At 35.6% G+C, this 12,741-nt stretch overlaps 1 protein-coding gene across 1 annotated transcript in view; it reads right to left on the reverse strand.

The window, feature by feature from the left end:
• Positions 1-12,741, reverse strand: part of ZDHHC17 (zinc finger, DHHC-type containing 17) — a 102,288-nt gene that overhangs the window by 9,978 nt on the left and 79,569 nt on the right. Inside the window, exons 10-11 of the mRNA XM_006882587.1 lie at positions 7,956-8,098; positions 6,299-6,399 (exon numbers count right to left, since the gene is read on the reverse strand). Of these exons, the coding sequence (XP_006882649.1) occupies positions 6,299-6,399; positions 7,956-8,098 (244 nt within the window). The remainder of the gene's footprint in view (positions 1-6,298; positions 6,400-7,955; positions 8,099-12,741) is intronic.

Here is a 12,741-nt window from a genome sequence, read left to right on the forward strand (position 1 = left end):
CCACCCTTCCAACCATGACGTCCTTCTCCAAGGACCAGTCTCTCCTGGCAACACACCCAAAGTATGTGTTGCAGAGCTTCAAAATCCTTGCCTCTAAGGATTTTTGTATGTATTAACTAGCGCTGTTGTACATAGGGTCCCTATGAGTTGAAAGCAACTCGACGGCACATAACAACAACAACAACATATATATATTGTCAGATGTCACATCCATATATTTAAAAGATAACTCTTAATTCCAGAAGAAAAAAAATATTTAACTCCTCTACCTGATTTTAATTTATAATTTATTCTAAGCATGCAGATGACTAGTCAAAAGAATGGTTACCAAAAGTTATTAGTAACTTGTTATTTCCCCATTGGGATAAAGTAGATGATAATTTAATGAATACATAGTATTTTTTCTCTGAATATATACCATGTAATCTTAAATGTAGAAAATATTATAAACTTGTTCAAAACAATAGTATCTATTAATATTATTCCGGTGGGATCTGACTGATACAGGAGGAGATAGCCCCTCCTTCTCCAGCAGAGCATCTGGTGGATTGCTCATACCTTTCTATTTCATGAAAACAATTATACATTCAATTCCTACAGCAGCCATAGATGGAAGAGTAGAACTGCCTCATACACATTTCTACACTGTGATTTTTTTTTACCCAAAGAGATTATCAAATCTTTTCTCTGATAAGCAGTTGGTGAGTTTGAACCACCAATCTTCTGATTAAGCATCACTTAATCACTTATTAACAGGGCTTCTCTTTAAAGAATCCAGAAAACAAAGTAATATTGTTGGAATCATGTATCATTGAGGTGTTTAAAAACACACTCAGATGCCATTTTCAAGATTTTATATGAAGACAAAGACACAAGAATTTCCTAAGATTTAAGGATGTTTTTGTTGAGTACCATAGAGTTGGAAGTGACTCATAGCAGACCCTCTGGTGGGTTTTCAGAGGTGGATTTTAGTACCTCATGGGTGAAGACGGCCCATTCTTCTCCCATAGAGCATCTGGTGGTCTCAAACTGTGTGCCTTCAGGATTGCAGCACAGCTTCTTGCCAATTATCATTCGTGTACACGTGTACACGTGTACACACACACACACACACACACACACACACACACACACAGACACACACACACACACTCTACATTTTTTAAGAAGCACAGAGACAAAGAATAGCTTCCTGAATAAAATGACTCAACATTTGTTTGGCAAATACTAAAGAAAAAAAAAAATCCCTAAAACAAACAAACACCCATTTAAAATATGAAAGAAGGGGGAAGGGGCAAGTTAAGGTATTGGTGAGTATCATACATAATTTCTAAAGTACTTTTGGGGACAAAATAGGGAAAAATGACTTTTCTTTCCCTTTTTTTGCTCTAGTCAATTTCTTTGCAACTTTCACTATCATTATTCCACAAATACACTAGTATAGTCAGCAGTGAGTAAAAAAGAAAGAAAAAAAACCTTGCAGTTGTTCCAACAGCTAAAAAACTCTTTAAGGATAAGGCTGGGTAAATGAGCAAAGAATGCTAACTCTGGCATTATTCAGAGGCAGTATTTTTACTTATTGTGGCAGTTTTAAAATTTGCCAATATATAGATAAATGTCATGATTTTATAGCTTGAATGAACTTTATACATAGGAGTCCACTTAGCTCAATAAATGACTACTGATTGAAAAAATACATTAACTAAATCTGATTAATATAAATAATTTTGTTTGTTATTCAAGCATGAAGAAATCATAGGTTTTGAGCACTTATAAGTCAGACCAGCTAACTGAGATGAATTCTGTATAAATCACTTAACTGTTTCTAAAACTTTAAACCATTAAACATTAATATTTTCTCAATTAAAATATTGTTATTAGAGAATTTCATAAAACACTGAAAGAGTATAAAGACAAAAACAATTTCATAACCTAGAAATAACATCTCTTATTTTAGTATTGAACGTTTTTAACCATAACTGCATTTCATCATTAAGAAAATGAATGACAACTATAAATAAATCATCAGTAATCGGTGCAGAGTTAGCAGTATGAACATACTAGCTGCTCTGTGAGAAAAAGATGCAGACATCCACTCATATGAAGATTTTTAACCCTGGAAACTTGTTGTTGTTGTTGTTGTTGTTGATAGGTGCTGTCAAGTTGAGTACAACTCACATTGACTCTATGAACAACAGAAGTGAATCCTATGCTATCCTGTGCCATACTCATTTCTGTAGCAGTAACTGTCAATCTATTTTCCTGGGGGGTCTTCCTCTCTTTCAACCACCCTTCATTTTTCCAAGCATGATATCCCTCTCCAACAAATACTTTCTCCTAACAAGATGCTCAAAATAGGTGAAAGGAAGCTTTGTCACCCTTGTCTCCCAGGAGACTTCTGGATGCTTCTTCTCCAAGACATATCCTTTTGTTCTTCTGGAAGTCCATAATATATATAGTCAGTAATCTTCTCCAATACCAGAGTTCAAAGGCATTAATAATTCTTCTGTCACCCATATTCACTGTCCAGCTCTGAGAAGCATAGCAAATGAATGAAAAGAATATGACCTGAAATAGGAGCACCTTAGTCCTCAAACTGGCACCACTGCTACTGAGTAATTCTTGAGAGATCCTTGGCAGCAGATTTTCCTAATGCAGTATGTCTCCTGATCCCCTGACTACTGGTAAAAAGGAAACTACAGAATCTAGCAATTCTACTCTATGACTACGAATGTGTCTTTTAAATTGCACGAGGACCTCATGAAGTCCTGCTGCTATTCTCATTTCACTACTGACAAAACTGAGCCCAAGGTTAGGTAGGCCAACATTACAAACTGGGTTAGAGATAAGAGAATTAAAAGCCAGGTTCTTGTTATCTAAGCTATGCATTTCTCTTTAAAGTGTTCAGCAGAATTTTCTATTGTGGCTGTTAAATGTCGTTGAGTCACGACTCATAGAAACCCTATGTACAACAGCCCTGAAACATGTTCTATCCTGTGCCAACCTTACTGTCTGACACACCCACCCTCATTACCCCAGTCACTGTATCAATCCATCTCATCGATGGTCTCCCTTTCTTTCCCCATACCTCTGCCCTTCCAAGCATGATGTCCTCCTCCCAGGACCGGTCTCTCCTTGCAATATGACCAAAATGTGTCAGATGAAGCCTCTATACCATTTAATATTATGGGAACAGTATCTTTGGGTAAGAGCACTTTTAAGGTTTTGACAGATGATTTTATAATGTCAGACTATTTTCCAGAAAACTAAACCTATTTATAAACCCTTTAGCAATAGATGATTGAGAAAAAATGCCAATAGACAAAATCATCAATATAAATAGAAGGAAAAGAAACATAATAGAGCTACTCATTTTATCATTACTGAAATAAATTTTGGCTGAAATTATATGTATCCTTTTCCAGCTTTTTACGTATTTAAAAATAAGCATTTATATGTATATTTCTCTTTCTAACTTATTATCCTAACCATAAGTGCAAAACATTAAGTCTTACAAAGACTACTAATGGCTACTACTGGCTGACAGAGAACCATTTCAAGAAGCAGCATATGGTCAAGAGCCAGTGATAATAAAGGAAGAAGTTCAAGATAAAGGAATTGGCAAAAATTAAGGCCCCAAGACTTGATGGAATAGCAACTGAAATATTTCAACAAATAGATGCATCCAAGGTTGTTCCAGGAAATTAGAGGACAGCTACCTAGCCAATTGACTGGAAGAGATCCATATTTATTCCATTCCCAAAAAGAGATGATCCAACAGAGTACGGAAATTATCAAACAGTATCCCTAATAACACCCATGCAAGCAAAATCTGCTGCTGATTATTCAAAAATGACTAAAACTGTATGTTGACAGAGAACTGACAGAAAAATTAGCAGGGTACAGAAGAGCTGTGGCCCAAGGGTTATCACTGTCAGTATCACATAGATCTTGGCTGAAAGCAGAGTTCAAGAAGGATGTTTATTTTATTTACGAAGGCCTGAGGCTCAAGGCTGATGTGCCTGGGTGCACATTTCAGGAGCTATCCTGACTGTGTTATTAATCTAGATTATAATCTTTAGACTTCCAAAATATGGTTCTGTGTGGTCTGTAAACTATTATATCAGATTTTGGACCCAGCAAAGCAGTAAGATTGGTGTTGAGAAGAGATACTGGAGCGTAGGGGAAATGTCTGACCTCATGGTAATTGGTGTTACTGTAGGCAGGGTCAGTTCCCCTTTGTGAAGCTGGGAATGGTCAGATATACCCCCACATGGCCCTTGCTCTTTTTACAATCATATACACAGCATTCTAATACAAATACACACTCAATGCACTTGCCTGTACATTAAGTCATGGAAATAACAAGACTTTTTTCATATAAGATATACCTGAAGCTATATATACTTCTTCTCAAGAACACTATGACATAGTAGTATTATGTCACTAATCTACAGACCAAATCAAAACTCAAACTCATCGCCACTGAGTTTATTCTAATTTACTGTGACACTCCATCAGGTTTTCAAGGATCTAAATCTTAACAGTTGACTGTCTCATCTTCCTCCTGTGGACTGGTGGATTTGAAGCACCAAACTTCAGTCTGCAGTCTAATGAGTAAGACACTGAATATATATACAAGTAAACAGAAAACTTAGTATTCTAATATTGTAATTTTTACATATACAACTTACTAAATGCATTAGACAATTACTTATACACCAAAATATAGTTACAGACAGAACTATCCAAGTAAGACAAGTAAAACAAACTTAATTGTTTAGGCTCTTCCCTTCAAAATTTACCTCTCCTATTCTCAACTTCTTAATTTATGAATATTTACAAAGCTATTTTGTACTTTTCCAAGAAAAGAAAGAAAAAGGGAAATGAAAATTATACTATACTTTCATATCTCTGACATAGGTTTTCATGATTTAGTAATTTACAATGTTCCTTCTTTCCTCCACATATATGTATAACTCAGATGAGAACAGTAACAACCCAAAATTATTTTGAGATAGATATCTGACCATTTACTCTTGAAGATAAAACTTAATTAACAATTAAGGAAACAAAGTTAGGAGGTATGTCTAGACAGTAAAGTTATAGCAAGGATCAGTTTTTCAGTAAATTAAAAATAGATGAGGCAACGAAAACATGGTATGTCTTACACTGAATGTTTCAATAAAAAAACGATGCTTAATAAATCCTCGAGGAACAATTTGTATGTCAAAGTATAATACAAGGCTAAAATGAGCTGGTAAAAATAGACACATGAAAGAATTTAACAGGTGCTTCTAGGAGGAAGTATAAAGAAGTACTATACTTTCTGAAAATAATCATGTAAAGCTGTAAAAACATAAGAATTATAAATGTACCCAATTTTGATTCTTTGTTTTATGTGTCAAAAAATAAAACAGATACTTTTGGCTTTTCATTTAAAAGACAAAGCAATTTAACAAAAAGAAAATATATAAAGATTGTAACTGAAACCAGTTATTAATAAAAATTTTTTTAAATGGTTACAGGTTACCAAAACAGCCTAGTGTATAAAAGATCTTACATGCTTTTTTATAATAATGCTTTGAAAAATAAATTAACAGATATTTCTATAATATATGCTTTTATTATAATAAATTAGACTGCTTTCCTTACTGAACTTTAAAATGTAAGCACACAATCTAACATTGTTCTTAGTTCTTTGATTCACATATACTCATACACACAAACTTTTTAACTTATATTGTTACTAAAGAAGTATACTGCACTGAAATAATGTTTGAAGATACAATGTTACATTCTTTTGATGGAAAAAAAAGATAGGACATATATAAAAAAGAAATTATCATAGGAAAGTAAGAAAATAACAGAATAGAGTCTAATATTAAAATTTAAAAAAATCAATTTAACAGGTTCGGCTCATACTTCAGTTTTGACAAAAGACTAGATGTGTGGTCTTTAACATCGTTAAGCATGACTTTGACTTTTCTTTATCTATTAAATGGAGATAAATGTATATTAAATAAGTACAACAAAATTTTTAATGGACTTTAAGCATTCATAAATGTTATTAAAAGTAATTTACAAAGGCAATCCATTGAATATTAAAATTTAAAAGCCGTATTTAGATTGTTATGTGCCACTGAATCAACTCATAGCTGAACACCAGCTGGTAATCAGAAGTATTAACATTTTTCTTTCAGGAATACCATTTTACTGTAGTAAACCACGCGCAGTTTAATTCTAATGTTAAATAACAAACTAAAATTGCTCTAGATTTGAACTTTTCAAAGGATATCATTCCAAAACCAGAAGAACCACGTCACATACATCCAGAATTTGGTTGCCAAATATATTCCAAGAGGCAATGCACTATGCATTGAATGATCAAAAAAGGATCTGTAAAATATAAGTTTTATAAAGTTTTAATACAGTATCTTACTGGAGGGTGGGGAAAATAAAACAAAAGTGATACATGTTTTGTGTGTATAAACACTGACTTAACCAGAATTTAGAATGTTTACAAACCAACACTGTTCTCCTTGTAATCAAGAATTCACAATAGAATGACTCAATAAAATTCTGAAAACTTCATTAAGTAAAAACTAAAATTATATTCCATTTACTTTTCAGCTCTTGGTTTCAGTGTACTTTGCTCTGAAAAGTTGTAATTCATATTATATCAAGTAATTCTATTTCCAGTCACCAAAGATGTTCTACAGTTTTGACAAGTGATTACAAAACAATCATCAGTTCTTCTCTGTATTCATTATAACTCATAAATGCACTCTAGTAAAGCCTTGGGCAGATCTTTTCAAATAGAACTGGGTCATTTAGCATAACTGAAGGTCCATTCAGACATAAGACAAGCGAGATCAACCTTCTACACAGAATAGACAGTAGATGAATTACTGTATGTCTGTACTATTTCTGAGCTGTAAAAACATGAAAAATGAGAGTAATAATCTGGAATTAAAGCCCTTCTTAAGAAATAACTCATTAGTGGCTGACTAGTCATTTTCACCTCTCTGAATTATTTTCACACTGTGTTCTTTTGAAACTTAAATGAGAACAAGGTGCTAAAGGAATGAAAATTAGGTGGAAATTCCGTTCTTGGAGATAAATGTGCTAAATGAAGCAGCTGTAGGGCAACAGGGTGTGGGGGCAGGAGAAAAGGAGACAATCACAATGTTTAAACAAAAATAAGAATTAAAACCCCAAACCAAAAACAGCATAGTTCTTCACTATGCTTTGACTATTTTGCTACTAAAATAAAACCTCATAGTCTACTACTGCTTATGATCAGAGAAAATAGAATTGTAGAAAGGTGAGCTGAAGTATTAAAATTATTGTATCTACAAATAAGAAACATGTATGCCACATTTAGAATTCATCATATTTAGGTTTACTTTTATTAAAATGTTCTAAATAGTTCTGAAAACGTATTTTGCCTTAAAAATTGTATGCTAAACTTTTGTCATGAAATATATCTTTAGAATCATTTAAAAATCATGTTGAGAGGGTTAAACCAGCTGCTTCTTTGAGGCAGGATTCTGAAGCTTTGTCTGACATACTTTGGACATGCTGCAAGGAGGGACCAGTCCTTGCAGAAGGACGTCATGCTTGGGAGCGTGGAGGGACAGCACGAGAGAGGAAGACCCTCTATGAGGTATATTGATTCAGTGACTCTGGTAATCAGGGTAGGTGTGTCGGAGACAGTGCGATTGGCACAGGACAGAGCAGGGTTTAGAGCTCTTGTACACAGGGCCACAGGTGTCTCGACGGCACATAACACCAACATAACAATATCCGTGTCAAAAATTTTGACATGCTAAATTAAGATCAAACATGTTACATATATTAACGGTAATGTTCTAAACACATCAACATTCATTGTCATCCTAGCAGGGCATAACTTATAATCTTACATGAATAGTTAAAAAGAGTACACTTACTTTGAAAGAAATTGTACTGTAGCCCAAACGCCACCATACATTAGGCCTTTAATGAGCCAAGAATCAATATTTAGGTCTGCTATAAAACCAACCAGCCAAATAACTAGGAAAGGAGTTCCTAGCATAACCTTTTGCCGAAATTCCTGTGTGGAAGGAAACAAAAGACTGGTCAGAGCATGCCATATGTTTCAAATTACTATATAGAAAGAATCAATGTAACCTTTGTGAAAACATGGAACAGAGGATGAAATTAATTTATCCAAATATGGCAACCATGTGGAGACAATGTTTAACTGTTGGTATCTCTCTACCTTGTGAATGTAAGTATTAAACAATTTTAAAATAGTTGGTTAAAATCTTGGAAAATGAGATTAGAAGTTACAGATGTATGCTCTATAAAGTTAAATACAAATGACAGTAGTATCCATGGCTAACACACAGTCTGGCCAGAAAACAGAACATTCAATGACAAACACTACACCATTTAAATAGGGGGAATGACTTCTAGACTAGAAAGACAAGAACTAAAATAACCAATAGTCTGAAAAAACCTGAGACTGATTAGTCTTGAAAACACCTTTTAAATGATATCTGTAAACAGAATGTTGTTACTATGTACTGTCAAGTTGACTATGACTCATAGTGACCCAATGAACAATGGCTCAAAAACTTGCCCTATGCTAAGCTAACTTCATCATTTCCAACACACCTGACCCCAATGCTCCAGTCACTGTGTTAATCCATTTCATCCAATTTGTTCCTCTCTTGCACTGTTCCTCCACCATTCCAGCAGGTTGTCCTTCTCCAAGCATTGGTCCCTCCTTACAACATGTCCAAAGTATGTGAGACAGAGCCAACATTCTTGCTTCCCTGGAGCAATGTGGTTTCACTCTCTCCAGGACGGCTCGGTCCGCCCTCTTGGCAGTCCATGCAATGTTTAATACTCTTCTCCAACACCTCAATTCAAAGGCATCAATTCTTCTCCTTAGTCACTGTCTAGTTCTCTGATGAATAGCAAGTAACTGCGAGCACGATAGCCTGGATCAAACAAACCTTAGTCTCTAGACTGAAATTACTGCTCTTAAGCACCCTGGATAGGTCCCTGACAGACTTCCCTAAAGCAACTGGTCTTTTCATTTCATGACTGCTGGTGCCTATAGTATTTATTGTGGAACCAAGCAAGCTGAAGCTGTTAACAATCTCAATCTCTTCTCCATTATCATGATACTGCTATGTGGCCCAGTGGTAAGAATCTTTGTTTACTTGATGTAGAGCTTCAAGCAGTCTTCTTGACCTTCTGCAGACAGTCACTGTACCAAAAAGAACTGGCTGACATAGAAGAATTTCAAGAGACAACAGAGGCAATGGTGATAAAGGAGGAAGTTCAAGTTGTTGCTCTGAAGGAACTGGCAAAAAAACAAGTCCCCAGGAACTGATCGAATACCAGTGGTCATATTTCAACACACAGAACCTGCCTTGGACATTCTCATGAGGTTGTGCCAGGAAATCTGGAGGACAACTACCTGGCTAATAGAAGAGATCCATATTTACTGCCATCCCAAAAAGAAGTGATCCAACAGAGTGTGGAAATTACCAAACAATATCACTGATAGCAGTCTCAAGCAAAATCCTGCTGATGATTATCCAAAACCAACTGGAATAATACATCAACAGAGAATTACCAGAAATACAAGCTGGCTTTAGAAGAGGTCGAGGAACTAGGGACATCATAGTCAATGTCAGATGGATCCTGGTTGACAGCACTGAGTATGAGAGAAATGTTTATGTGTGTTTCACTGACAATGCAAAAGCATTTGACTACATGGATCACAAAAAATTATGGCTAACCTTAAAAATAGGAATCCCAGAACACTTGACAGTGCTGAAGCAGAACCTATACTTGGACTAGAAAGCAGTCTTCTGAACAGAGTAAGAAAACACTGCATGGTTCAAAATCAAGAAAAGTGTATCAGGGATACATCCTGTCTCCATACCTTTTCCTTTTTTTTTTTTTTCATACCTTTTCATTCTGTATGTGGAACAGATCATTCAGGGGGCTAGATTTTATGAGGAGAAATGTGGCATCCGAATTGGAAGAATACTCATCAACAACCTAATTGTAATTAACACAACTTTGCTTGGCTTGGAGTAGGCATATCTTCAGTTTCTAGACTGACATTGTTGCTCTTAAGCACTCTGGAAAAGCCCTTGACAACAGATATTCCCAATGCTACTTGTCTTTTAAATTCCTAACTACTGGTGTGAAAAAAAGGGTGTCAATTGTGAAAAAGGGTGTCAATTGTGATTCCAAGCAAGATGAAGTTGTTAACAACCTCAATCTTTTCTCTACCTATCATGATGCTGCCTGCCAGCCTGGTGGTATCTCTGTTTTCTTGATGTTGAGATACAATCCATATTGAAGGCCACAGTCCTTGACCTTCTGAAGCAAATACTTCAAGTTTTCTTCAGTATGCCCAGATATATTTTAAGATGAGATGCAGCACCAAAAAAAAAAAAAAAATCTACAGAGTTCCTGAGAACACATGATGGAGATAGATGCCTCTGTGCACATACCACTGCAAGGTGCTCAAAAGACTCCATAGACAGACTAATTTCATTTCTGTACTTATCTGGTTATTAGGGAGCTGTATCTTTAAATTAGCTCAAAAGAAGTCTATTGTCCCTTCCATATTACAGCCCTTAACAATTGGAGCAAGCTATCAAGGGTTTCTAGAGTTAACTCAGTAAGTGATAAAACTATACATTTCAACTGTAGTCTAAAAATTAAAGTCAGAATGGACATAGAACTTTTTCTCATTGATCTAAATATTTACCTCCTTAAACAATATTACATTTTAGCACCAGTACCATATTCTTGTTTTCTAGTGAAACAAAGACATTTTCAAATAAATGGCCATGTCTCTTCCAATTTAGTCACAGCAAATCATTCTCTAAACTAAACGTGTAATTTTAATTTCGGCTAATAAACACACTGAGTTACGAGTTTAATTTTATCCTATAGTAAAACAGTGAACCATGTAATTCTTTTGTTTCTAATATATGTGAATTTTTATCAAGATATTGGTTGTTAGATGTTGTTGAGTACAACTCATAGTAACCTTATAATAAAACACCTGAACCCTGTCCTATCCTGTGTCATTCTCATTATCTCTGACACACCTGACCCCATTTCTACAGTCACTGTGTCAGTGCATCTCACTGTGAGGTCTTCTCTTTCCCTGAGTCTCCATGCTTCCAAGCATGATGTCCCTTTCTAAGAAAAGCTTCTCCAAGCAACATACCAAGCCATAAGAAACAAAGCTTCACCATCTTTGACTCCAAGGAGCACTCTGGTTGCACTTCTTCCAAGACATAACCTTATGTTCTTTTTTGTAGTCCATGGAATATTCAGTTTCTTTTCCAAAAACACACCTCAAAGGCATCAATTTTTCTTGTGTCATACTTACTGTCTAGTTCTCATAAACCATGGCTTGACCAGGTGTATCTTATTTTTCAGACTGATCATCATTGCTCTTCAGTTTTGTGGAGTGGTCTGAGAATAGATTTTCCCAGTGCAGTACTTTTCCTGATCTCCTGACTATAGGAACCAAGGGTGTGAAATCACTGACAATTTCAATCCTTTCTCCATTTCTCATGACGTCTACTGGCCCAGTAGTGAGGATCTTTGTTTTCTTGACATTGAGATATAATCCAAACGGAGGGCTCCAGTCCTTGATATTCTGCAGCAAGCATTTCATGTTCTCTTCAGTTTCAGAAAACAAGTTTGTTAAGATGTCTTCCTCTGATCCTGGTGCCACATTCCTCTTCATAAAGCCAAGTTTCACAAATTATTTGTTAAACATACAGAGTAAATAAATATAGAGAAAGGATGCATCCCTGTCACATATTCTTCTAATTTTAAACCATGGCATATTCCCTAGTTCTATATGGGCAACTTCTTCGTCTACGTATAGATTTCCCATGAGCACAATTAACTGTTCGGGGATTCCCATTTTTCTCCAATATAGTCATAGTTTGTTATGATCCATGCAGTCAAATGCCTTTGCATAGTCAATAAAAGACAGTCATTTTTCAGGTATTCTTGCTTTCAACCAGAACCAGGATCCATCTGATATCAGAAATGATACCCCTGGAACCACATACTCTTCTAAACCCTATCTGAACTTCTAGTTCCCTGCCAATGTATAGTCCTAGATGTTTTTGGGTGATCTTCAGCGATATTTTACCTGTATGTAATATTAATGATAATGTTGGATAATTTCTACATTCTTTTAGGAGCAATGCTCGTGATACAGTGGTGAGCATAGCTGCCTTCAAAGAAGTTTAGTCAGTTTTGAGTCCTAACCAATTCAGTGAGCTGACCAAGATATTAAAAAATACTGATATCTGGTAAATAGGTAAGGATGACTATTCAGAAAAAGTCTTTTCTAAAATCATCTTTTTTTTCTGTCAAGGTTTTTTCCTTTCCCCTGTACTGGTCACATTCTTTTTTTTTTTTTAATAATTGTAATGAACATTTACAGAGATTTTGGATTTCCATTCATTCATTGCTACACTTCTCTCCCGCTCAGCCCCGCCCAGCGCCCCCGCCCCCCGCACCGCCCCCCAGTTCGCTCCTCTCTTTCAAAGTAAAAGAAACCCTCCCTAGTACACAATCCCCCCACACCCCTCCCACCACCCCAAGTACATTCCACTATGCAACGTCAATTCACATTTATGTTTTTAAAAGTAAGCTTAAGAGACACTGGTCAAAAGAAAAAAAAAA

This window comes from Elephantulus edwardii, unplaced genomic scaffold (assembly GCF_000299155.1).
Source record: "Elephantulus edwardii isolate Elephantulus edwardi_28Jun2011 unplaced genomic scaffold, EleEdw1.0 scaffold00021, whole genome shotgun sequence".
Taxonomy (NCBI): Eukaryota; Metazoa; Chordata; class Mammalia; order Macroscelidea; family Macroscelididae; genus Elephantulus; species Elephantulus edwardii.